This window comes from Pipistrellus kuhlii, unplaced genomic scaffold (assembly GCF_014108245.1).
Source record: "Pipistrellus kuhlii isolate mPipKuh1 unplaced genomic scaffold, mPipKuh1.p scaffold_m20_p_3, whole genome shotgun sequence".
Lineage (NCBI taxonomy): Eukaryota > Metazoa > Chordata > Mammalia > Chiroptera > Vespertilionidae > Pipistrellus > Pipistrellus kuhlii.
The window spans coordinates 2,469,759-2,497,015 of NW_023425529.1; the positions used below are offsets into that span (position 1 = coordinate 2,469,759).

The window sequence follows — 27,257 nt, forward strand, 5'->3', positions numbered from 1 at the left end:
GCTGACGCTCTATCCACTGAGCCAAGCCAGCTAGGGCAACTACCCCCATTTTATAGATGAGGAAAGTGAGGCATTGAGAAGCTACATAACTTGGCCCCTGATTACACAACTATTATGGGGTATCAGGATTCAAACCCAGGTCTGACCAAGCCCAAGTCCACATTCTGCAGGTGCGGAAACTTCAGGGCGCTGGGAGCACCCAGAGCTCCCCGTTCCTTCACTGACAATACCCTCACTCCTCTCATGCATGTGAGGGTTCGGAACCTACTTCCCCCACTCCGGGCAGCAAGAACAAAACCCTGCGAGTTGGCTGCAGCTGCCGAATGCCCTGCATTCCTAGCACAGTAAGTACCAGGCAGAGTTCAGCTGTGCCTGTCCCCTCACAAGGGCTGCTGGCTGACAGCACTGCCACTGGACCTGAACCAAGCCACTGAGAAACGGCCCCAAACTTGGCTCGTACACGGTGTCCTTGACCTTGGGCTTCTGAAATGGCCCATTTCCCAGCAAGGTGAGTGCTGAGAGGCCGTCAGCACACCTTGCCCTAGCATAATCTCCACCATGGGGACAGGAGACTCTGCGTTGAATTCAAAGCGTTAACCCTGGGGCTGCTCAGGAGGATCTGAATGCCTGCGAGCCACCGTTGCTAAATGTCAGAACCAGAACGAGGACAGAAGAGGTGGTGCTTGATGGGCCACCCTTTAGGCCAGGGAACCCAAGAGGAAGGCACTGTGGGGGGTAAGGAGGCCGGGCTGGCCATGGCCTGGCAATCAAAATGCTTGGCAAGATCCCAATTCTGCACTGTTAGGATCTTACTGTAAGGTAAGAAATGAAGTGCTTGGAAAGCTACCAAGAGCACTATGACTGGATTTATTATTTATTCAGAGGCTGCTTGTGTTTTTCCTTCCTTTGGGAGGTGGGGCCGTTGTAGGGTGGGTCCGAGACAGGGAATTCAAGAGCAACTTGGGGTGTTACCGAGGACAGTGCAGACTTTAGGACCGCGCTGACCCATTCAATCCTGGCTCTTCAGCTCTGGGAGCCAGGCCGAGCTCTGTAACCTCCCTGGTGAAGGATGGCTCCCCCCATCAGGCTCAGAGGCAGCCCGTATGACTGGGAGGGTCACCTCACCCCCCTTCTCCCTGCTCTCTGCCCCTGACCTTTTCACTGCCTTCTCTCCACACACACAACGTGGGCCTCTGCACCCAGTGTCCCTGGGTAAATGCATCCATGTGTTGTTTTCAGACTATCCTATTCCAAATGCTAACTCCTGCCTTTGATTTTTCTCTGGAACATGTATACCCCTCCCACACACAAAATGTGGTTTATCACCTGTCTCCGCCCATTAAAATTTAAACCCACAAGGACAGAGATTTGTTTTGGTTCTTTTTTTTTTTTTTAATTCCTCACCTGAGGAAGATGTGTTTTCTTTGTTGATTTTAGAGAAAGGATGGTGACAGGGGTTTGGGGGAGGAGGAGAGGTGAGAGAAACAATATGAGAAACAATCAGTTGCCTCCCACACTGTCCAGAGATTTTGTTTTTTAATTTAAAAAATTTTTAATGTCGTTTGTTTTTAGGGATTTTGTCTTTTATGCACTGCCATTTCCCCCTTGCCTAGCAGTGCCTTGCAGGCTCACCTGGAGGAAAAGGATCCACCCTGTGCATAACATCCTAAAGCAAGCCTGACACACAGTAGGCTCCTAGGGCTGCTGGAACAAATTACATGAACTTGGCTTAAACCAGGAACTCTTCTCACATCCTGGAGGCCAAAGTCCCAAATCAAGGTGCAGCTCTCAGGGAGAAGCCTTCCTCGCCTCCCCCCGCTTTGGTGGGTGCAGGCTGCATAACTCCAGCCTCTGCCTGTCTGCACATGGCCTTCTCCTGTGTCTCCGTCTTATTTGCCAGTGGACTGAGGGGCCCCCTGGCTAGTCTAGGACAATCTTACATTGAGAGCCTTCACTTACACCTGTGAAGACTTTTTCTAAATGTCACGTTGTCAGGATCCAGGGGTTAGGATCTGGAATATCTTTTTGGGGACCAGCATTCCACCCACTACAGTATTCAATAGTAATGAGCACATGAATGGGTTTCCAGTGGGAAGAATCAGAAGACCTGGCCAGCAGAAGACTAGAAAAATGTAGTCATCTGGAGCCAACTCTTGCTTTTTGTGTAACTATGTGAGCTTGATCAGGTCACTGAACCCCGAGTCTGTTTCCTCATCAATAAGATGGGGCAACCACTGCTAAACGTGAGCGGTAGGTTAAGCAATGTACAAGGATTCCTCTTAGCACAGTTCCTGGCAGTAGGTTTTCAGTGGCACTCCCGCCAGCTTGCATGCTCAGAGGATTCTGTGCGGTACAAATAAGACAGTGAAAGAGAAAATGTCCTAAAAACTGTGTGGTACTTTATAAATACAGGGACTAAGTAATTCAATTTAAATGCTAATAACTGCCCAGCCAGCATGGCTCAGTGGTTGAACGTTGACCTATGAACCAGGAGGTAACAGTTCGATTCTCCCCAGTCAGGGCACATGCCTGGGTTGCATGTTCAATCCCCAGTGGATCTCTCATCATTAATGTTTCTCTCTCTCTTCCTCTCCCTTCCTCTCTGACATCATTAAAAATATATATATATTTTTTAAAAAGAATAGACTTAAAAAACAAACACACCGATTACTAACACACGGGAAATTGCCTATTGTTGCCCTCGGCCACAATAATGAGAAGACAAATCTGGCTCCAAAGGAAGATCCTTTACTGAGACCCACTGAAAACATTTCAGTCCTTGACTCAAATGAACTGCAACTCGGTTGACAGGCTGATGACTGAGCTAAGTAAAAGCTCCACAGTGGCAAGAACACTCCCCACCAACGATGACTTCAAAACAGCTTCATGACTAATGCGAGTGTGCATGCACTCAGGGTCTCTGGCCCATCTTCTTCAGAGTTCGATTGAGCTAGAAGAGAAAAAAAAAGGAAGGTGAGCCGTGTCCTACGGCGTGCGTGATCACCAGGTCAAAGACTTCCAGGCGGCCCTCTGAGGTCAGGGAGGGGAACTCTGATGAGTGGGGGCAGCTACTCTGTGTAAAGGCCCAGATAGCTCCTCCACCGGACAGTCACAGGACCTCTCAGTTCCTTCACATTGTTCTTCTCCTTGCCCTTCACACTCACACACACACCTTCCATTTTATGCAGAGGAAAGGGATTCAGTGGCTAGACTTGCCAGGGCTGTATTACTAGCCTGCAGGAGCTGGTGGCATGGACACAGCAGTGCAGTGACCTCTGCTGGAGGACTCAGCACCAGGACAGAGACCCAATACCCTAGTAGTGTTTGGCTGACCCACAAGACCTCTCCTAGGGCAGACATGGAATGCACCAAGTCTGTCAAAACAGAGCTGCTCCCTGTCCTTTGCCTGCGAAACTGGCCAGACCTGTCTAAGTTGCAGAATAACTGCCAAATGGGGAGGGAGGGTGAGGGCAGGCAGTGAATCCACCCATATTAGGAAATACTAGGAGGCAAGGCCTGCTGGCCTTCCGCAGGGGAGATCTTGGAAAGGGATGCTCCAGAGAAGGCTGACACAGCAACTCTTACAGGCCCAACCCACTCCCAAACCCTAAGCAGCTACTCAGTCTAGCTCAGAAACTTAAAGGGTTAGTTTGGGGTTTTCTTAAAAGAAAAAAGAAAAAGAAGATTAAAACTCTCACCTAGTTCCTAATTTCTGTCCCTAGCCCAGACCCCTCTCAGACCTCTCACCTCCTCGAATTTATGAATCTGCCTGATGAAAAAATCCCCATAGCGCCGGGCAACTTTGGTGTCTGCAATGTGGATCATGTCCTGTGGGAAAAGCAAAGGCAGATAAAAGCAGTGCGGTGGAGCCACTTACATACTTGCAGATAATCACAATGCTAATTGCTAGATAAACCCAGAAAGTGCTTTTCCAGTAAATAGCAGCTCTTTGTAGATGACTAATTTTTATTTTCTTCTTGCTAGCTCATTATTTTTATTTTGTAGTCTTTTCCAATGAACATGCATCTTTTGGCAATTAGAAACATTTAAAACAGCATTTCATTCTCATACACAGGTTGCAAATTAGCCCAGATTTTACATTTTGTTCCTAAACTCAAAATATTCTGTCGAACACCACTTTACCTGTAAGTTCCTACATAATCCACCTTAAGACTCAAAAACTTTCTGAATCTTTGACAGGATTTTTTCAAGTCAGGGATAAGAAAAAGTACCCCTACATTCCCACCCAAAAAGCAGTATTTTGCCAAAGACAAACCTGAACCAGGAAAGAAACAATAAAAATAAAACATGCAGCCAAAACCAGTTTGGCTCAGTGGATAGAGCGTCGGCCTGCGGACTCAAGGGTCCCAGGTTTGATTCCGGTCAAGGCATGTACCTTGGTTGCGGGCACATCCCCAGTAGGGGGTGTGCAGGAGGCAGCTGATCGATGTCTCTCTCTCATCAATGTTTCTAACTCTCTATTCCTCTCCCTTCCTCTCCATAAAAAATCAATGGAATATATTAAATAAATAAATAAAAATGAAAAAAATAAAACATGCAGTTAAAACCTTTTCCATTCAGGACTGACTCATATTATATTTAGTTAGTTTAACCTAAATATAATTTCATAGCAAAATCTTATTAATTAAAACCAAGCTGCTAATTCTTGAGAGAAGTGTTTTATTGAAGACTATCCAGACATTTGGGACTAGTTCATTGAGTCACTAATATATCACACAGGAATACAGCAGGTTACTGATATTGCCAAAGAATGTGTATAAGCCACTGGAAATAAACTGAAAAAAGAATTCTAGGTAGTTGATATGTCACCACAAGGGACCAACAATTTTGATTTTTAAAAGCATGATTTAAAACACATTGAAACAATATCAATAACAACAACAACAAAAAAGAAGAAAACACACTGAAAAACTTTCCACTACTGATGTGTTTTGTTTCTTCTTCTGGTGAGTCTGTTCATGTCAAAGATAGCTGAATTCTGACAAACACCAAGTCTTCCAAAAGCCATAAACTCTAAATGAGATTATGTTTAACGATATGAGCTTTTAAAAACAAACTACCCAGTCCAGCTGGTGTGGCTCAGTGGCTGAGCATTGATCTATGAACCAGGAGGTCACAGGATGGATCGTACAGAAGGCAGCTGATCGATGATTCTCTCTCATCACTCATGTTTCTATCTCTCCCTCTTCCTTCTACTCCGAAATCAATAAAAATATTTTTTTAAGTATTTTTTTAAAAAGCACTCTCTACCCAAACTGACCTGGCAACCAGGTTATACACAAGAGATTATGTTCACACAAAACTTGCATGCAAATATTCATAACAGTGTTATCCACAATAGAGAAAAAGTTAAAACTCAATTATTTATCAATTAATTAACAAAATGTGATTCAGCCATAAAAAGGAAAAAAGTCTTGACGCATGCTACAACCTGGACGAAACTTAAAAATATGCTCCATGAAAGTTAAACACTGAAGGCTACGTGTTTTATGATTCCATTTATATGAATTATTACAAATAGACAAATCCAGAGACAGGCAGCAGATTACTGGTTTACCAGAGGTTAGGTGAATTGGGAATGACTGCAGCGAGTCTCTTTCCGGAGGTAATGGAAACATTGTGGAATTAGTGAAGGTGGTTACACAACACTGTGAATATATTAAGTCATCTAGAACACTGTCAAAAATTAATGATGTTTAGCCGAGACCAGTTTGGCTCAATGGATAGAGCGTCAGCTTGAGGACTGAACGGTCCTGGGTTCGATTCCGGTCAAGGGCATGTACCTTGGTTGCGGGCATATCCCCAGTAGGGGGTGTGCAAGAGGCAGCTGATCGATGACACTCTCTCATCGATGTTTCTAACTCTCTATCTCTCTCCCTTCCTCTCTGTACAAAATCAATAAAATATATATTTTTTAAAAATTAATGATGTTTAGATAAACACTTTCTTGAAACAACTAAAAATGCAGAATAAATTAAATCTCCTTAAAGCATCAAAGAGTTAAGAAGAGCACGAAGAACTATTCCTTAAGCAAAGCATAGACGCCCCATCTGTGCTGCAGGCATGTGCTGATCCTAGAAAATGTGGACAAAGGAGTAAACCAAGGCCAGGGCCAGTCTGACAGAAGACCCTCCTTATAATGCTGGGATTCTAAAGGGCTCCATCCTCAACCTAAAAATAAACCAGAAGTGACCTGCCATCCCCCTCCTGACACCAAGAATTGCTCTCCAAGGGTGGAGCGATGAATGAAGAAAGAAAAAAGACCCATCCCTGCGACATTAGAAACACAAGGTGATTCTGCTGAGAATCTGCAGCCTAAGCTTGCCGCCTGGCTGATCCAGGGGACCACAGTCCTGTAAGTTCAGTTTATGTTGGTCCCAGACCAGTAACATCTCCAGGCAACTTTAAGAGGAAAAAACAACCTGAGAGAAATGAATATTCACTCTAGCCTTCAAAGAATGTCAACAAATAGTTTTTCAAGGTCAAATGAACCCTCTATAATAAAAAATACTCAAGCACATAAGGATACACTGCCCCATGAGCAAGAAAGAATTACAGAAAGCAAGAGATAGAGCTGAAGAGATTAATTAGGGATAGAATGATCAGTCAAAACAAAATTATCCAGGGTAAAAGAAGAAGGGTTTAAGAGACATGGAGAACAGCTGAAACTGGTTTGGCTCAGTGGTAGAGCGTCGGCTTGGGGACTGAAGGGTCCCGGGTTCAATTCCGGTCAAGGGCATGTACATTGGTTGCGGGCACATCCCCTGTGGGGGGTGTGCAAGGGGCAGCTGGTCGATATCTCTCTCATCGACGTTTCTAGCTCTCTCTCTCCCTTCCTCTCTTAAAAAAATCAATAAAATATATTTAAGAGACATGGAGAACAGAGTGAGGTCTGCAAACATAAATAGACCGAGAGAGAGAGAGAGAGAGAGAGAGAGAGAAAACAAATAAAGAAAAAAAGCATTTTCTTTACTTGTGAGTACATACATATGGGAATCTACAATAGCATATTTTAAGTCTGGGGAAAAAGAAAACTCACTTAAGAAAACAAAACAAATTACTTCTTTAAAAAGCCTCACTAGACATTAAAATGTCCAGCTTGAACTTAAAATCCCAACAGGGAAAACCAATACTGTTCCTCAACCCTCCTCTCCTCCAGAGAGGAAACCACCACTATATTGATTGTGCATACACATGCATTAATAAGGCTTAAAAACCCAAAACCAAAAACGTAAATGGACCATTGATAGCTACCCCACAAAGCCAGTATGTGCACTTTTTGCAATAGTCAAAACCACCCAAATATCCTTTAGCAGAAAGAATGAAAGAAAAGAAAAGAAAAAAAAAAAGGCAGTGAAAAACTAAGGTAGCTATTGAATAAAGCTATGGACATGAATGAACTATTGCTACACACAACACTGGATGTGATTCTCTCAAATGTAACATTGAACAGAAGATGCTAGACACAAAAAGAGCACATATGGGCACTAGCCAATCTGGCTCAGTGGATAGAATGTTGGCCAGTGGACTGAAGGGTCCCAGGTTCAGTTCTGGCAAGGGCACACACCTTGGTTATAGGCTCAATCCCTGGCCCTGCAATCTCTGGTCAGAGTGCGAACAAGAGGCAACCAATCAATGTGTCTCTCACATTGATGTTTCTGTCTACCCTCCTCCCTTCCATACTCTCTAAAATCCAATGGAAAAATATCCTCTAGTGAGGATTAACAACAAAAAAAGCACATACACTATAATCTACCTATGTAAAACCCTAAATTGTAAATAGATTGAACAGCGGAACTGAGCTGTTTGAACTGAGCTGTTTGCTATGATGTACACTGACCACTAGGGGGCGCACAAGGAACATGGTGGGGTATCTGCCAAGCCAGGATGGTGGAGCAGGTGAGAGCAGGCCAGACCAAGGCAGGGTGCTGGTTGCTGTCATCAGGGAGAGCTTCTGCTGGTAACTGAAAATTCTTTGCTCTGGCAATTCCTCCTGGCACTTGTTCCCGCTGCCTGTGCAAGCCTCAATCACTTGGCACCAGCCCTAATCACTAGGAGCCATCAGTGGGTGCCAGCAGCAGCTGCTAGCCCCAATCGCCCCTCAGGGCTTCTCCACCTCCCCCTGCTCCTGAGGAGCAATCAGGGCTGGCAACCAATGCCAGCCTGTCAGTGGGTGCGAGTGGGACTGGCACAGTTGGCGCATGGGAGCAGTAGCAGCAGGAGTGGGGCTACCAGCAGACGGGACCAGGAGCCATGGTGGGAGGGGTTGGGTGGGGATGCAAAGGATGGGCCAAGACCCACTCCTGTGCCCACTGCAGCCTCGCCCACAGTTCCTTTCGAGGTGTTCTTCAATCAAATATTTGCTCAGCTAATTTCCTCACATCCTTCAAGTCTTAACTTCAATTTCACTTTTTCTACAAAGCTTATCCTGAGCATCTTATTTAATACTGCAATTGTGTGATTTTTTTTTAAGAATTTAGCCACCTCCCACATTTATTGATTTTAGACATAGGAAAGACGGCTAGAGAGAAACATCAATTTGTTGTTCCACTTATTTATCCATTCATTGGCTGATTCTTGTATGTGTTCTGACCAGGGATTGAACCCACAACCTTAGCATACTGGGACAATGCTCTACCCAGCCAGGCTGTATGTAACCCACATGTGTCAAACACAAGGCCCGCGGGCCAAATCCGTCCCGCCAGGCCTTGCAATGTGGCCCTCACCGCGCTGTCATCACTGCACTCCGCTGCGTTTCCATCACAATGACAGTTTATGACTGTTCAGTAAACCATTCGGCCCTCGATTTAGGCTGGATTTTAGATTTTGGCCCCTTCTCTGATTGAGTTCGACACCCCTAATGTAACCCATGCTTTCCACTACCCTGACTTCATAGCACTTGGCAACTTCTAACCCAATTTTTTGCTTAATTACTATGTTTACTGTCTATTCTTTAAAGTTAGAACATTAGCAAAAGTGTAGAAATCTTTGTTGATTTTGTTCACCAAATGCCCAGAGCAGTGACTGGGAGATAGTGGGAGCTTCATAAATATTTACTGCTCATGCATGAACGGAAGTGCCCCAGAGCCTAGCCCGAGGGGCGACCGTACCTTATCGATGTAGAAGTCGACCTCGGAGGCTGACTGAAACTCGCCGTCCAGGGCAGAGATGCCGCTGGTCCACACCAGGTTCTTCATCTTGTGCTTGAAGACAAGCAGCTGGATGCGGAACTCCTGCTCCGTGAGGTCAAGGAAGCCGGCCAGCTTGGCCACGGGCATGGTGGTGTAGAGCTTGAGGAAGCTCCGGATGGTTGAGAGCTGGGCCTGCTGCTGCACTTCATCCGAAAACACCTTCAGCTGCTGCAGGAAGGGTTCCTTGTGGTAGTTGGGGTGCACATTGTCATAGTTGGGAACTACAGGAGACAGGAACTTGGGGCAGGAGTAGCTGAAAAGCTCCTCGTAGACCTGTGGGTCACCCTTCTGCATGCGTAGCATCTTATCGCCGTATTTCTCCCGCAGCTGGAGGTGAATGCTCTCGTCGATACGCATAGGGTACATGGTGAGGGCGATGGCCAGTAGCGCGTGCATCTGCTCGTTCTGCTTATTGATCTGGGGGGGAGGGTGAGATTGGAGTAGGGTTAAAAGAAATGGACTTTCTGAGTCCCCAGCACACTTCACAGATCCTTGATTTCCCCCTTGTCTTGCACCACTGTTAACTTTCCCAATGTCTTCCCAAGCCGCCTTCTAGCTCTACTGTGCTGAAAGAGTATACTAAAATAGCAAAAGCCTGGATGGCATTTACCAAAAACAGTCAGAAGCGCCCTTACCATCTCATACTTGTATGTCGTCCTCTGGAACATGCTCTTGGTCCTCTGGATGTAAAGGAGGATGTTGGCAAAGACCCGGATGGCATCCTGGTAGCGACGCATCATCAGATATGCAAAACCAACATAATAGTATGTGGTGACCTGGCACTCGGGCACACGGGAGTACATGCTCTGTGGAAAGAAATGGAAGAAGCACCCATGAGCCCAAAACCAACTCATCCCAGATGGGATATGAAAGGTAACGGGACCTGGTGTCAGCTGGGTCTGAGGCTCTGAGCATTACATATACCATCACCACGTGGTTATGTGACCTGAGGCCTCCATTTTCTTAGCTGTAGCAAAGGGACAGGTCTCAGCTCTAAACACTCTACACCTCAGGTGTGCATTCTTCCTGCTTTCTACTCCTTGCTTTTGTAAATAAGCCCATAAAGGAACAGATCGAAGACAGGCACATAAGTTAAACCAAAAGGCATAGATTTTTATGTGGCTAGGCAAAACATTCGCAATTAATCATATTACTACTTATACCACCTTAGAACAGGTCTTTTGTTAAACTTGAATAGTAAATACCTGCCATTATCATTCTGTTTTGGAGACTGAATATTGTAAGTTAACACCAAGAGAAACCACCTTGTCCAGGTTCCGACCTTCACTGCAGTGGTTTCCCATTCTCTTTTCAACTGGCCTAGGAGGTGGATTCTCTTTCACCTCCTGTTTTGGCCCTAACGGATGCAGACAGGCCGAGGAAACCATTACCTTCTTGTTCAGTTCGATGTTCTCCAGCACCTTGATGGCCTGGTAGTAATCCCCCAGCAGCGAGTGCAGCCGCAGAAGCCCCACCAGGCTGAAGTAGCCCAGCATCTTGTAGAGGGAGTGCCGTCCGTACTCCCCGGCCACACTCTCAGGGTCACCTGAGAGAGACAGACACGATTGCTGCAGCAGAGAGGTAAGGAAGGAAGGCTTGAGCCCTGAATGTCACTCAGTAAACTTCACTCACGGCCAGCCTCTACAGCTGTCTCCACAGGGAATAACTGCCTGCGATGGAAGACCAGGAAAAGGCATGTCTGGCCGTACAGTTGGGTGGAGGGTAGCAGTTCTGTTATTTTTTTACTTTTTGGTCCCAACACTCCTGAGAATGTGAGGTTCCCCCTCACCAAGACCCCCCTTTTAAGGAAGCTCACAAGGTCAAAGCTGTTTTCTTAACAACATTAAGATGCTATTTGCCTTTAACACTGAGTTGAAATTAACACCAATGATGAAAAAATAATGCCAAGTACAACCACTGACAACTTGGCATAAACCAGGCAGTGGCACCAAACTGTACCTAGTCATTGTGTTCTTTGCCACCCACACACTTGCAGTAAATAAATAAATAAGTAAGTAAATAGCAGCTTTTCCACAAAACACCATTTTTATTTGGAAAAAAAAAAAATGACAGGCACAAAAACTATGGACATTTAGATTTAGGCATTTAGCAGCCATTTTCTCAAAAATGAATAAAAGCCAGCCTGTTACACTTCAATGAAAGCAACTGACAGTGTTTGCTGCCAAAGAAAAATCTGAGTTTTTAAGCAAAAATTAGATTTTTATAAAACTTGTATCTTAAAAAACAAACAAACAAAAAACCACACACCAAAAACTTCTATCTGCCACTATGAGCACAACAACTTCCAAATAAAGGCTTATCTGATGAGGTTGACAGCAAAAGTAAGTAATTTTTTTTAAAATTGTATAACAAAAAAAAGTCTAACAAACTGTCAACATTTGGAAAGTTTTACAACTCAATGAACCAATATTTTACAAAATCATGCATGTGTAAAAGACCCATTCAAACTGGAAAAACCAGTGACTTTTTTTATCCTCATCTGAGGACATTTTTCCATTGATTTTTTTTTATTTTTTAGATGGAGTAAGGGAGAGGGAAAGACTGATGTGAGAGAAACACATTAATTGGTTGCCTCCTGCACAGGCTGGACCGGGGAGGAGCCTGCAACCAAAGTTCATGCCCTTGACCAGAACTGAACTGGGACCCTTCGGCCCACAGGCTGATTCTCTATCCAGAGCCAAACTGGCGAGGGCAGTGGTTGGTAAACCAGAGCGTGAGCATGCAGCTCTTCCACATACAGTGCGTTTGAAACTTTGAGGCCCATGCGCAGAAGTCGGTTTTCGGCTCCCAAAAGAAATTTCAATCATTGTACTGTTGATATTTGGCTCTGTTGACTAATGAGTTTGCCGACCACTGGGCTAGGGCAACGAGTGAATTTTAATGTACCAAAATAAAAGTTCACTGAGAGTTTCAAATTCCCCACTGCAGCTAAGCTGTAAGACATTACTGCTTGTCAAGTTACACTGCGGTATCAAAGAACATCCGTACCACCCGAAAAGGCTGTTAAAAACTTCTTCCTTGCCCTAACCGGTTTGGCTCAGTGGATAGAGAGTCGGCCTGAGGACTGAAAGGTCCCAGTTCGATTCCGGTCAAGAGCATGTACCTTGGTTGCGGGCACATCCCCAATAGGGGGTGTGCAGGGGGCAGCTGATCGATGTTTCTCTCTCATCGATGTTTCTAACTCTCTATCCCTCTCTTCCTCTTTATAAAAAATCAATAAAATATATTTTTTTAAAAAGAGAGAGAAACTTCTCCCTTTCCCAATTAATTATCTTTGTGAGGCCAGATTCCCCTCAACTTACTTAATCCAAAACAGCATATTGCAATAGATGAAACCAGGGATAGAAATGAGAACCCCTTCTCTTCTAGAAGCCAGACACTGAAGAGATTTGTAAAAATGTCTCTTCTCAAAGAAAAAACAACAAACCAAGAAACTTATGTAGATTAACTACAATCTTCTCACTCTTTATTAAGAGTATAAAGTGGTCCTGACACCAAAAAGTTAGAAAGTTTGTCTTTTTTTTTTTTTTTTTGAAGCTGCTTTATTTCCTTTCAAAATAATTTTCAGGCTATGAAGAGTTTTATTTAAGAATCTTTGATTTCCTTTTTACAACAACGTACAAGGCTGCTATTCGAAAGTGTGTAATCTTAACAAAGTCCCTGGAGAAACAGCAGGAATGCTTTCAAATGCACTGCGCAGTGCTGGTTCAGTCTGCCAGCCAACTGCCGAGCCCAGCAGCCCCCAACTTTGGCGCTGTTACTATTCACAGCCAGAGAGAACAACAGCCCATCCCCAGGGGGCGTGACTCCTCCCCACTTCCCGCGGCGTCTATTCATGTGGAGCAGATGGCAAGCAGCACTCACCTCCGCTGGTGTACACCTCCAACTGCCGGTTGATGTTGGACTTGTCTACCAGGGAGTGAAGGACATTGAGGACACTGTGAACGTTCCAGATTTTGGGATTGGAACGAAGGAAGTCGATCTCCTCCTCTGACTTCTTGGCGGTCTTACAGCGGTACTGGCTGAACGACTGAAACTGTGGGGAAAGCAAGGAGAGATGCAATAGCGGCTACAATCCAGGCTGACAGCCCGAGTGCACAATGTGGGAGACGAGGCGATGCCAGGACTGTGGACTGGGGAAAGTGAGGGTGAGAACACTACTACTCACACTAAACCTCTCTGCATACTTTTTCTAAGCCATCTCTGATTAGCTGTGAATTCTGTTCATTACTCAATGTTAGTTGTTCTACAGCTGAGTAAAATCTCTAAGATTAGAGATAGTTTGTGGGGGGTGGGGGGGAAATCACACACACACACACAAAAAGCACAACATTCATTTTGGAGTCAAACACAGCCCAAGGTTATTTAATATATCTGAGCTCCTCAGTGCTGGGAAGGGACACGAGCCCTCCTGAGACTATTAACTGATCCCAGGATTTTCAGATCTGGCCAAGCCCCTCTATGAAGCTTTGAGAAAGCCTTCATCAGCATAAAGGCAAAGCTTACTGAGACCCCAGCTCTTGGATTACCAGATGTGATGCGGGACTTTAATCTCTTCATCCATAAGAACAACGGGGTAGCCCTAGAAATTCTAACCCAGGAATTTGGTCCTTGGCAAAGACCAATAGCCTCTCTCTCCAAGCAGATTGACCCAGGTGCCTCCGGGTGGCCCCCCTGCCTCAGGGCCTGCTGAGGGGGCCCCTGAACATGACGGCCTGGAAGTCCTAGAGGAGGTTTTCTCTAGCTGACCAGATCTAATGGATAGGCCCCTGCCAAACCCGAACTTGGTATTGCTCACAGATGGCAGCAGCTTCTGAGATGAAGGAAAAAGACGAGCTGGATATGCAGTGGTATCAAACTTAGAGACAATTGAAGCACAGGCCCTGCCTGAAGGATGGTCAGCACAGAGGGCAGAACTTTGAGCCCTCGCTAGAGCTTCAGAACTCAGTAAGGATAAGCATGCCAACATCTACACTGATTCACGCTATGCCTTTGCTACCCTGCATGTTCATGGGGCTATATACAAGGAAAGGGGCTTCTGACGGCAGGAGGAAAGGAATTAAAAAATCAAAATGAGATTTTAAAGTTACTAGAAGCAGTTTGGGAGCCTAAGGAAATAGCTGTCATTCATTGCAAAGGTCACCAGAGAGTGAAAGACTGTGTCAGAAGGAAACCAGCGTGCTGACGCCGCAGCAAAGCAGGCTGCCAAAGGACAAATGGCACCGGCACAGATCATGTTGGCCCCAGAATTAACTGAACCTCCAAAGTACACTCCACAGGAGGAGGAAAGGGCTCAGCAAGAAGGGGGCAAAAGAACAAAAGAAGGCTGGTGGATACTCTCAGATCATAGGGTCTGTGTCCCAGAACAGTTAGCACACAAGGTAGTCCTCCAGCAGCATGAACTTACTCACTCAGGGAAGACTGCTCTAGAGGCTTTGTTAGGCAGATATTACCTAATTGCCCGTCTTCCCTCCTTGTGTGCCTCAGTCTCGCAGGGATGCCCCTCTGTGCACAGAATAATGCCAAACAGGGTCCTGTAGGACGGATAGGAGTTCAGTGCTGTGGGCAAGCTCCTTTTGAGGACTTAGAAGTAGACTGTGCAGAAGTAGGGCCTGGCAGAGGAAATAAATATCTACTACTCCTTGTTCGTACCTTTTCAGGCCGGGTCGAGGCATATCTCACTCGCACTGAAAAGGCGGGAGAAGTCACTAAGGCGTTGCTGAAGGACATAATTCCAAGGAATGGAATGCCTCTGACCATAGGGTCCAAAAATGGCCCAGCCTTTGCAGCAGAAGTAGTACAATAGGTAGCTAAGGCTTTAGGAATTAGATGGAACCTACATACAGCTTACAGGCCTCAGAGTTCAGGGAAGGTAGAGCGCATGAACGGGACTCTAAAGCAGACTATGGCTAAGCTATGCCGAGAGACACCCTTACCCTGGACAGATATCTTGCCTCTTGCACTCCTGCGGGTACGCTGTGCCCCGAGGGCCAGGGTAGGTTTCCCTCCCTTTGAAATTCTATATGGTAGACCCCCTCCCTTAATTTGGCCAAAGGGAGATTTGGGGAAAATAGGAAGCTTAGAAATCCAGAAGCAACTACAAGGACTTGGAAAAACTGTCTTTGAGATCCACAGATGGGTTACTGACTGACTACCCATCTCTCTAGGAAAAGCTCTACATCCTTATAAACCTGGAGACCAGGTTTGGGTAAAAGACTAGAAAAAAGAGCCCCTTAAGCCAATGTGGAAGGGACCCTGTCCGGTCATACTAACCACTCCCACAGCTCTCAAGGTTGCAGGACCGAACAACTGGATTCACCACTCTCAGGTGAAAGCAGCCCTCCAGCTAAGTGACATCCAGCCTGAGTGGAAGGTGACTTCTGACCAGAAACACCCCCTGCGGATCACCCTCAAGGAAACAGACCTGGCTGATCAACCTGCTCCAAGGGATTCAGAAATGCCCTGCTGAATTTTTCCTTACACTAATATTCATTTTTTTCTTAAATTGGAAATGCTCTGGTATCTCTGGATAATTATTGTTTTTCTTTCTAATAATTCTCATTTTGTCTTTTTATGAGTGCCAACAGAACCCAAAACTAGTTCCAGGAGGAGAGCTCTTCTGCCCTTGCTGAACAGAGGCGCCTTAAAACTACTGCTCCCTACACAGCAAAGGAACACCATGAAGCTAAGGCTAATTCTTTCACTGTTACTTAACTTTCTTAATCTTAACCACTCACTGGCAGCTATTACTCTCCAGAATCAAAGAGGACTAGACCTTCTCACACCGGAAAAAAGGGGGGCTGTGCCTATTTCTTAAGGAAGAATGCTGTTTTATGCTAACCAGTCTGGTATTATAAGGGATAGGGCCAAGAAACTAGCTGATCGAGCTTCAAAAATAAGACAGGAGTTATCTGAGACCTGGGCTGCAGCGAGGGGAATCTGGAAATGGCTCCTTCCACTGACAGGACCACTGTTAATGCTACTGATAGCCATAACCCTAGAACCATCTTCTAAATCTGTTAACTCGCTTTATCTCATCCCGTCTAGATGCCTTTAAACTTCAAATGGTCCTACAAGCCAGAAGAATTCCTTACAAACCTCTCCAAGAGGAAGAAATAGATGTTAACCCTGTAGACGGCGCCCCCTTCCAGCAGGAAGTAGTAAAAGAATTTCGACACCACTGTTCACCAGAACATCCCGTGGTTATTGTACCACAGGCTGAAAAGCTTGTGGGACAAGGGGGAGGGGTGTGAGAAGTAAAACCCTATTTGTAACAAACTACTGTTTGGAATTTTCTGCCGTTATTCTTAGATAAAATGTTGCTTTCTAGTCTGCTTTAGCCTGTTTGAAGAATGATGATAAACTTAGCTGTATGACCTTGTAGGCCGGAGTCTAGATATGCCCATAATCGTAATGCCATGCCAGGTGCATTTTTTAATTGGACAGAACTGTATTGTTTTCAAGGCCAGCATTGAGATAACCACTAAATGCACATAGGGCTGGCTCTTTAATAAAAAGGGAAGTTCTCCTTATAGCTTTGCTTAGAATTTGAAATCACTTTCTCTAAGCCCATCCCGCGATGAATAAACTAAGTCTCTAAAAAAATAAATAAATAAAAATAAAAATAAAAAAAAATAATAATATATCTGAGCTCCATAATGCAGTTAATCTGACCACCAGAATCAGGTGGTTTGTAACAGATTTCTATTCCTATGTGGCTTTGCATATGAATGATGATGTGGTGGAGAGGAGGTAGGTATCTGTACGTGTGTGTCATCCAATCTGAGTCATCTCTGTACCAAAGCCCAGTATAAGGCCCACATAGGCACATGCCAGGGTTGTGGGCGAGATCCCCAGTAGGGGGCGTGCAGAAGGCAATCAATCATTGATTCTCTCTCATCATTGATGTTTTGTTTCAATCTCGTCTTTCCCTTTTCCCTTCCTCTATGAAATGAATAAAAATATATTTTAAAAATAATAATATAAAAACATATCCTCAGGTGAGAATTTAACAAAACAAAACAAAAACAACAGAGGAGTCCACCGCCATGGGATATTTCAGTTCAGGCTATGATGGGCATATTTTTATACCACATACCATTTTTTTTTTAAGTGTTGTTGTTTTAAAATATATATATATCTTATTGAGTTTTTACAGAGTGGAAGAGAGAGAGATAGGGAGCTAGAAACATTGAACAGCTGCCTCCTGCACACACCCCCCTTCTGGAGATGTGCCCACAACCAAGGTACATGCCCTTGACCAGAATCGAACCCGGGACCTTTCAGTTCGCAGTCTGACGCTCTATCCACTGAGCCAAAAGGGTCTTGGCTACTACATACCTTTTTAATACAAGCAATAACAGTTACTCCTTACTCAAATCAATTATTTAAAACGAGGCTAAGCCAAAACTGGTTTGGCTCAGTGGTAGAGCGTTGGTCTGCAGACTGAGATGGGAGTCCCGGGTTCGATTCCGGTCAGGGGCATGTACCTGGGTTGCGGGCATATCCCCGGTGGGGGGTGTGCAGGAGGCAGCTGGTTGATGTTTCTCTCCCATCAACATTTCTGGCTCTCTGTCCCTCTCTCTTCCTCTCTGTAAAAAATCAATAAAATATATTTAAAAAAAAATAATAATAAATAAATAAATAAAACGAGGCTAAGGGCTGACCAGATACCTGATAGATGAACTCATCAATGATATCCCAGAGCCACTGGTTGGGTAGTTCAAGGGGAGCTGGACCATCAGCATCTGCACGGAAGATCACAGAAGTCAGACTAGAAGCAAGGACTCTGCCCACGTTATGGCTGCAAAGCACATTTTACAATTTCTCTTAAAAAAACTAAGTCATGCCCTAGCCCACATGTGTCAAACACAAGGCCCGCGGGCCAAATCCGTCCCGCCAGGCCTTGCAATGTGGCCCACACCGCGCTGTCATCACTGCACTCCGCTGCGTTTCCATCACAATGACAGTTTATGACTGTTCAGTAAACCATTCGGCCCGCGATTTAGGCTGGATTTTAGATTTTGGCCCCTTCTCTGATTGAGTTCGACACCCCTACCCAAGCCGGTGGCTTAGTTGTTTGGGCCTCATCCCGTGCACAGAAAGACTGCCAGTCTGATTCCCAACCAGGACACATGCCCAGATTGTGGGCTCAGTGCCCGATAGGGGATTGTGAAGGAGGCAGCAGATTGTTTTCTTTCTTTTTTAAGGCTTTTTTTTCATTGCTTTTGAGAGAGAAATGTCAACGTGGGAGCCAAACATCCATTATCTTCCTCCCTGCAGGACTCCTACTGGGAACTGAGCCTGAAACCCGGCATCAGGCATCTGACCTGACCAGGAATTGAACTGGCAACCTTTCAGTGCACAGGATGGGCCCAACCAACTGAGCCATACTAGCCAGGGCTAAAATATCTTTAAACATTTGTATATCATAAGGCATCATCCCCTCTCCACCTGCACATTAAATCCTGTTAAAAAGAGCTGGGGTCAATACTAGGCCTCCTCATACCCTCCCTCGCGTGCCCAAACCCAGACTCACTAAGAATGTAGTTGAAGAGATTGCAGTAGTTATAGTAGGACTCAAACCTCTGTTCCAAGGAAGGCCCCCCCTGTAAAGAGAGCAGAGACATCAGCACATAGATCATTAATTTCAATGTGTTCCTAATGGTGTCCCATGACCGCTGAAAACAAATACAGGACAACTGATGTCTGCTCTCTCCTTCTTAATTAATATGCAAAGGGCACTCCAGCAAGAGGAAAAACAAAAAGTGCTATGACGGTTCCAAGAGACACAGTATCAGACTGTAATGGTCAGGTTGTTTTTATTACTTTTTTTTTTTTTTTTTTTTTTTTTTTTTTTTAAGGAAAGGAAGAGGAGAGAGAAGAGAAAGAAACTGATACGAGAGAGCAAAGCATCCTTAGGCTGCCTCCTACATGCCCCCTGACTGGGGATCAAGCCTGAAACCCAGGCGTGTGCCAGACTGGGAATTGAACCAATAACCTTTCAGTGCACAGGATGGGGCCCAATCAACCGAGCCACCCTAGGCAAGGCCACAGTGACCAGGTTTTATGGCAACAACCTTAACCAAACATTAGGGAACAGGCATGCACATCCAGCAAAGCAGAGGAAGAAAAGTGTTTCAGCAAAAACAGTACTAATAAAGGCAAAAGTTAGTAAAACTGCCGAAACCGGTTTGGCTCAATGGATAGAGCGTCGGCTTGGGGACTGAAGGGTCCCGGGTTCGATTCCTGTCAAGGGCATGTACCTTGGTTGCGGGCACATCTCCAGTAGGGGGTATGCAAGAGGCAGCTGATCAATGACTCTCTCTTGTCGATGTTTCTAACTCACTATCTCTCTCCCTTCCTCTCTGTACAAAATCAACAAAATATATTAAAAAAAATAGTTAGCAAAACTGTGGGGCTTTAATGTAAGAAGAGACGATGCTACACCGCGCTAGGAATGAAGAGGTCTTTAAGATCTAAAGAAGAATCTAGAAAAAAAAAATCTAGGCCAGGAGGTCAGCAAATCCACCATCAGCTGTTTTAGTAAAGTTTTATTGGAACACAGCCATGACCACTTATTGTCCACAGCACAGTTGAATAAATTCGAGAGATCATTATGACCTTTAAAGTCTAAAATACTATCGGGGCCCTAGCCAGTTTGGCTCAGTGGATGGAGCATCGGCCCACAACCTGAAGGGTCCCAGATGATTCGGTCAAGGGCATCTATCCTGGTTGCAGGATCAATTCCCTAGTTGGGGTGGAGTATAAGGCAACCAACGGAAGTGTCTCTCTTACATCAATGTTTCTGTCTCTCCCTCTCCCTTCCACTATCTCTAAAAATCAGTAAAAAAAATTACATTAGGATTAACAACAACAACACTTAAGTGGGCAAGAGTGGAAACCAAAACTAACTAAGCAACTACTCAGTAGTTCAGGCACCTATAATAAAAGGGTAATATGCTAATTAGACCGGACATCTTCCACACGTCCTTCCTGACAAAGCCAGGGCTGGAGGGAAGCCAGCCTGGGCCCCAGGTGGCTGCGGGTGGCCCAAGGGAAGCACTCCAGGTGCCTACCAGCAGCCCAAGGAGGGAAGCAGCTCAGATCCCAGAGGGAAGCCAGTGGCCACAGCCAGAAGGAAGGCCTACTCTTGCACGAATTTTCGTGCATCGGGCCTCTAGCGAGATGATAATGCCTTCAACTAGGAGAGCAGCAGTGGTAACAGAAGTAGTTGGTTTCAAGAAGTATGTTGTAGCCCTAACCAGTTTGGCTCAGTGGATAAGAGCGTCAACCTGCGGACTCAAGGGTCCCAGGTTTGATTCTGGTCAGGGGCATGAACCTTGGTTGCAAGCACATCCCAAGTAGGGGGTGTGCAGGAGGCAGCTGATTGATGTTTCTCTCTCATTGATGTTTTTAACTCTCCCTTCTCTGTCCTCTCCCTTCCTCTATGTAAAAAACCAATAAAATACATTAAAAAAAAAAAAAAAAAGTATGTTGAAGGTACAGCTGAGTAAGATTTGCTTTAAGATTGAAGTCAAATAAGAGAAAAGTCAAGAATGATATAAATGCCCAACCGGTGTGGCTCAGTGGTTAGAAATGACCTATGAAAAAGGTCAGGGTTCAATTCCCAGTTGGGGGAGGTGCCTGGGTTTTGGGCTTGATCCCTGATAGGGGACATGCGGAGGCAGCTGATCAATGATCATCTCTCATCAGTGATGTTAGTTTCTTTCTCTCTCCCTCTCCCTACCTCTCTGAAATCAATAAAATTTAGAAGAAAAAAATGATACCAAGTAACTGAGTGCCTGGTGGTATCATTTATTGCAATAATGAACATGGGTTAAACAGGTTTAGAGAGAAAATAAGAGTTGAATTTGAAGCACGTTAAACTTAAGCTGACTATCAGACAGCCAAGTGGAGCTGTTGAACAATAGAATAAAATCTGGATCTGGAGAGACTGGAGCCTAAGAGATTTTTAAGTCACTGGTATATATAAATACTGCAGATGTTTTGTTGTTGTTGTTGTTAATACTCACCCAAGGATATTTTTTCCATTGATCTTTAGAGATTGTGGGAGGGAGGGAGAGAAGGAGATGGGAAGAGAGAAAGAGAGAAAAATAGAGGTGAGAGACCCATCGATTGGCTGCCTCCTACACACATCCCAACTGGGGCCAAGGACTGAACTTGCAACCCAGGTATGTGCCCTTGACTGGCAATCAAATCTGTGACCATTGCATGGGCGAACACTCTAACTACTGAGCAATCAGCCAGGGCACTGCAGATTGTATTTTAAGAGGCTTCGGGCACTCTAAAATTTAGAAATTAGGAAGAAAAGAATTAATCAAGTGCCCAACGTTGAGGTAATGTGTTAAAAAGAACCCTGGTGTCACAATAAGACAGATCTGGTTTCGAGTCTGTCACTTAACTAGAAATTTGAGAAAAAGCACCCTCTCTGTACCTCAGTTTGCTATTTTGCAGGATCACTGTGGGATTAGACACCTGTAGACACATTCCAAGAGCCCAGCACTGTGCCTGGCAAACGGTGACAGTTTTATTCATGTTTCAGAGAAAGGAGACTCCGTGGCAATGCACTGAGGGGACAAAGGACATTCTAAGCAGAGGCAGCACAGGTGCTTGGAACACACTATTAGGGTGACAGTCTGGGAATGAGTGCCCAGCCAAGGAGAACTGGGGATGGAAAAATTAAAAAGGATGGACAGGCCATGCAGTGTTAATAGTTCGTCTGGAATAAAACGAAGCTTTCTAGACTCAATTCTCCCAGTGCCATTTCTTTTCTTTTTCTTTTTCTTTTAAAATATATTTTATTGATTTTTTACAGAGAGGAAGGGAGAGAGCTAGAGAGCTAGAAACGTTGATGAGAGAAATATTGACCAGCTTAGAAACATCGATGAGAGAAAAACATCGACCAGCTGCCTCCTGCACACCCCCTACCGGGGATGTGCCCGCAACCAACGTACATGCCCGACCGGAATCGAACCTGGGACCTTTCAGTCCGCAGACCAACGCTCTACCACTGAACCAAACCGGTTTCTGCTCCCACTGCCATTTCTTAAAACATGCTAACCACTCTTGGGCACTGAAATGGCAGAAAGCTAAAAAACCTGCCAGAAGCCCGGCTGGTGCAGCTCAGCAGTTGAGCATCGAGCCAGGAACCCAGGGACCACTGGTTCAATTCTCAGTCAGAGCATATGCCCAAGTTGCAAACTCGATACCCTGTGGGGGCGTGCAGGAGGCAGCTAATCAATGATGTTCCTCTCTCATCATGGATGTTTCTTTCTTCTTTCTTCTTCTTTTTAAAATATATATATATTTTTTTTTAATATATTTTAATTTTTTTACAGAGAGGAAGGTAGAGGGATGGAGTGTTAGAAACACTGTTCTGCTGCCTCCTGCACACCCCCCACTAGGGATGTGCCCGCAACCAAGGTACATGCCCTTGACTTGAATCGAACCTGGGACCCTCCAGTCCACAGGCCGATGCTCTATCCACTGAACCAAACCAGTTAGGGCCATCATCATGGATGTTTCTATTGCTCTATCCCTCTTCCTTCCACTGTCTCTTAAAAAAAAAAAAAAAAAAAAAAAAAAAAAAAAAAAAAAATCAATAAAATATATTTTTTAAAAAAACAAAACAAAAAAACTGCCAGCAACATTTAGATACTCACACTGACTTTAGCATATATGTGCCTGTAGTATAATTCTTTGTACAAAATCAGGAAGACAGCATCTGAAAGAGATGGCAAAGGGGTGCTTTAGTAATGCACAAAACAACTAGGGAATTCTGTTAGCTTTAGCCCCTTCAGGGCAGTAAAGAGATACACGTGATTTCAGAGACTAAACAGCTAAACTCCAACACTTAACACCTAAAAATACATGCAACAAGAAAATTTGTTTCTCAAGGGAAAGAGGCTAGACATCAGGAAGTGAGCACAAAATAGACTACACAGATGTTGTATTATAAAGCTGAAATTTATGTTACTAACCAATGTTACTCCAATAAATTTAACTAAAAAAGAAAATTAACTTCTCATTTACTCTTTCAACCTCATCAATTTAATTCAGGACCATTTCTGTTCACAGTTTAGAGACGTTTGTCATACAGCTGTTTAAATAAAGCAGCACTTAAGTAAATGATGACTCCATGAAAAGCAGCATGATGCTACATATCAAAACTGCAAATACATGGATATCACTGACTTAGCTGGAACTTGGCTAGCATCTGGGAACCTAGATTTCAGAAAGCTTCTGAAATCCACACCCTAATAAGGGGCTCTCCCTGCTGTGCCTGAACTGTTCCAACAATATGGTTTATTCTGAACACTGGCTTTTCCTTCTGGGAGTCTGGAATTTTGGGACGTTAGGCAGTGTGTGCCTCCATGACCAGCCCAGATAAAGTCCCTGGACTCCAAAGTTGCAATAAGCTTCTCTGGCACACACTCCACTTGTCCTTCCAAGTCCTTGCTTGAGGATTTGAGCCCGTGTGACTGACAAGGACTGCTGGAACTTGTGTCTGGTTTCCTCTGGACTTCAGCGCATGCACCTTTCCCGTTGCTGACTTTGCTCTGAACCCTTTTGCTGAAAACCCTGGTAGCTGTGGGGCCAACTACACACTGAGGACTGAGTCCTCCCAGCAAATCATCAAACTTGGAGGTGGTCTTAGGAATGCTGAAGATGCAGAATACTCTCCAAATACATAATACGTTTGTGTGAGGATTAACAAAACAAAAAAGATAAAACATCTTAATTTCATGTGTGAGAGATCTCTGTCCTCTTCATTTATTCAACCTTCGTTCAACAAGTTACTTACCAAGGGGCTACTATGTACCAAGCCCCAGGGAAATCAAATGGTGAGCAAAACAGACATAGATCATCCTGAGCTTCCAATGACCCCCAGTCACAGGGTCCTACCCAGCACGCAGGACAGAGAGCTCACACCTACCGTTGCCAACCTGTGGAGCAATGGCTTCGGCCTCAGGCCAAGGTGTATTCTTGAAGAATCTTTCTGTCAGCTTCGTCCAGCTGAAAACCAAGCAGAGCAATTCTAGAATTCGAAAAGAAAAAGGACCCGAGAGGCAACTCTCACATTTTACAGATGAGGACCTTTGGCTCTGAAGGGGGGGAGATTTCACAGAAATGAAGTCAGGGCCAGAGCCATCCAAGTCTACAACTTTCCTCAACCCAACTGGACCTCAGCCAACCTTTCTTAATACAGTCAATATCCTCTTCTCTCAGTTAGCACCACCAAGCGCTTCAGGATCACCTCCTGCCTCCGCATCATGACCTCTAGGTGCTTGCTAATCCCTGATTTGAGAACTATTTTTCAGATTCTCCTCCTCGCTCCCTTAGCAATACTATTTCCATTTGGGAGTACTGTGCCTCCTCCTCCCTCTCTCCAAACACGGAAAAAAATCAGTTCGTTATAAAATAAAAAACAAAAACCAGTTTGTTGAAGTCTGGTGCCACAGCTGACCTAGAGCATCCAACCCACACACTGCTGTCCAGCATGCTCACGGCCCCACGAGAGGGTTACGTTTTTTCCTTCTCCGGATTCCTTCGGCAGCTACTCCAACGTCCCTGACTCTCCTCAAGCCCCAACTCTCCCCTTTCTGCAATTAACACTCAAATCCCCCTTCAAAACACACAAAATGTCTCCATAGCCCTACAAGTCCTCTGCACTTACAAATTCGCCTTTCTCAACCCCCATTTCTCCCGCCCCACTGTTCCCTGGCTCCTGCCTCCACCACTCCTCTGAAACTGACTTTGTTAAGGTTATCAAAGACCTTCTAAGTACCACTGGTCGGCAAGCTCATTAGTCAACAGAGCCAAATATCAACAGTACAACGACCGAAATCTCTTTTTAAGAGACAAATTTTTAAAACTTAAACTTCTTCTAACACCACTTCTTCAAAAGAGACTCGCCCAGGCCGTGGTGTTTTGTGGAAGAGCCACACTCAAGGGTCCAAAGAGCCGCAGTTTGCCGACCACTGTCCTACAGTAGAGTACAGGCAGAGTATGTGGTTGGTCTTATTCCTAACCACATACTCTGCCTGCCTGTACTGTTCAGTACAGTGCCGTTGGCCGGCAGCCCATACCTGTTCTCATAGATGTCCTGGATCTCGTACACTTTCTGGTCAATGACATCACTGGAGACACGGCTTGCTTGTAGCTCATACACTTTCTGGTCGATCAAATCAGACACGGTTTTGTGGAAATACTGGATGAAGTTTTTGATCACTTCAGGGATCACCTGATAGGTCTGCTGTTCATACTGACGCTCATAAGCCAGATCCTGCTTTGGATCTCCTACAGGTTGGAGATAATAAATAAAGATTTTCAAAGTGCTTTCAAACCCACATATATAACAAAAGGGCAAGACCATCATCCAAACTAAGCTCAATGTTATAAAACAGGATGCAATCCTTTCAATACTCAGATGTAATCCTCCCCAAAGCACTCCCAATCCCATCATCCTATTGCTTCACAGCATTTACCACCAAAGTTACTTATTATCTGTTTCTCTCACCAGAAACTAAAGCCTACATAGGAAAGAACCTTGTGTCTTGTACGCAGATGTACCCTCAGGACCTAGACGAGGTGTGTGTGTTGCAGAAGGGGGAAGACTGTGGAAAGGAGAGTAAGGAGGTATTTAACGTTACTTGAATGAATAAATTACTGCCACTGTCTACCTATATGATTTGGTACGAGGAACTAAACTTCTCTGTGCTCAGTCTTCTCCTCTGTAAAATGGAGACAACACTAATGTACACGCTGCACAGAGCGGTTGTGAGGACTGAATGAAACCCTTCTCACAAAGTACCCAGAACAACGCAGGGCACTGACTAAGCCAAACCAAGTCGCTTCGACATTTCAAGAAACTTCAAAAACCTTCACAAAAGGTTTCCTCTGGGCTCGGTTTGAATCACTGTAATTTTGTTTACAAGATTTTCTCCTTTGACGAACAATTTGAACAAAATCAGAGCCAGGACAGTAGTCCTTCCTTTCTAGGGTTCCAAGTGGACTATGAGAAAGGCTTGGTTTAGGCGGGCAGGAGGGGGGGGGCGCGGCAATGGTAAGATATGTACACATATAATACCTTAATAAAAACAATGAGGGGGGGAAATGCGTGGTTTAGCAGGCTCTACACCACCCTCCTGCTGAGAGGGAGGAACTGACTCCAACCTAGACATCAAAGGGCAGCTTTAAACAGGCTCCCCGTCAGCGCTGCTCCCACACATTAATAGAGGGGCCCAGCCTTGTAAGCACCCGGCGAACCTTACCTGTGTGCATATCATAGTCGCCTGGGTAAGTATAGGGATCATAGGCGGCCTGTCAACGAGAAACACCAAGGCGTGAACCCAACCTGCTCGTCCTGGGGCTGGTGTGTCAAGCAGGGCAGTAAGGGTACAGCGTTGGATGAAACGGTCCCTGCCTTCCAGAAATCCGCATGCTGCCAGGAGAGGCTACACACAATGACAACACAACGCCGCGGCGCTGTAAGGCAGAGAAAAGCTGGGGACCCGCAGGATTTGACGAGACTGAGCCCAAAATGTAAGAAGAGCTCGATTACAGACACACAGCGCCCACAGCCAGCTTCAGTCCCCGATCTAAGAAAAGCGGGACGGGGGAACCGAACTCGGGAAGGGGGCGGGCAGACGGGGCTGATAGGAGCCGGGAGGGTGGACGCAGCGTGCGGGCGCGGGCCAGGCGGCGGGCAGGCCAGGTCGCGGGCCGCGGGGCTCCGCCGGGCACCGTCTCCCCGCGGGGCCCGCTCCCAGCTGGCCCAGCGCCCGTGGCGGAGCCCAGCGCCCGCTTAGGGCCACGTTACCTCAGACTCGTAATCATCGGCGGGGTAAGACATGACTGCGAGATTCGCGAGCACCGCGGGAGAGAGCGGAAGGAGTGTCCTGCGCCTGCGCTGCGAGACCGGAAGTTCAGCCCCGCCCGGGCCTGCCCGGAAGCCGGAAGCCCTGCCGGGACCGCAGACAGGCTCAGGCTGCCATGTTA

At 45.4% G+C, this 27,257-nt stretch overlaps 1 protein-coding gene across 2 annotated transcripts; it reads right to left on the reverse strand.

The window, feature by feature from the left end:
• Positions 1 to 2,732: 2,732 nt before the first annotated feature.
• EIF3L (eukaryotic translation initiation factor 3 subunit L) lies at positions 2,733 to 27,257 on the reverse strand. 2 transcript variants are annotated; one of them, XM_036459367.2, is made up of 13 exons: positions 27,079 to 27,257; positions 26,531 to 26,579; positions 25,346 to 25,556; positions 24,193 to 24,272; positions 22,919 to 22,980; positions 18,772 to 18,841; positions 17,907 to 17,980; positions 13,098 to 13,269; positions 10,604 to 10,758; positions 9,848 to 10,018; positions 9,132 to 9,629; positions 3,748 to 3,828; positions 2,733 to 2,950 (listed from the first exon to the last, which is right to left on the reverse strand). In XM_036459367.2, exons 1-13 carry the CDS (start codon positions 27,109 to 27,111, stop codon positions 2,912 to 2,914), a joined length of 1,695 nt encoding a protein of 564 aa, XP_036315260.1. In that variant the 5' UTR covers positions 27,112 to 27,257; the 3' UTR covers positions 2,733 to 2,911. The 2 variants fall into 2 exon arrangements, with proteins under 2 accessions (XP_036315260.1, XP_036315261.1); XM_036459368.2 differs by lacking the exons at positions 24,193 to 24,272; positions 26,531 to 26,579; positions 27,079 to 27,257 and having other exon boundaries at positions 25,346 to 25,424.

Bases quoted from the DNA above. Each gene is read 5' to 3' on its own strand.
- EIF3L (XM_036459367.2), bottom strand. From the start codon at position 27,111: ATGTCTTACCCCGCCGATGATTACGAGTCTGAG. The intron at 18,842-22,918 runs GTGAGTATCTAA...CTCTCTTTACAG, and splicing joins ACATATATGCTAAAGTCAGT to GGGGGGCCTTCCTTGGAACA. The intron at 9,630-9,847 runs GTAAGGGCGCTT...CCTCCCCCCCAG, and splicing joins CGACATACAAGTATGAGATG to ATCAATAAGCAGAACGAGCA.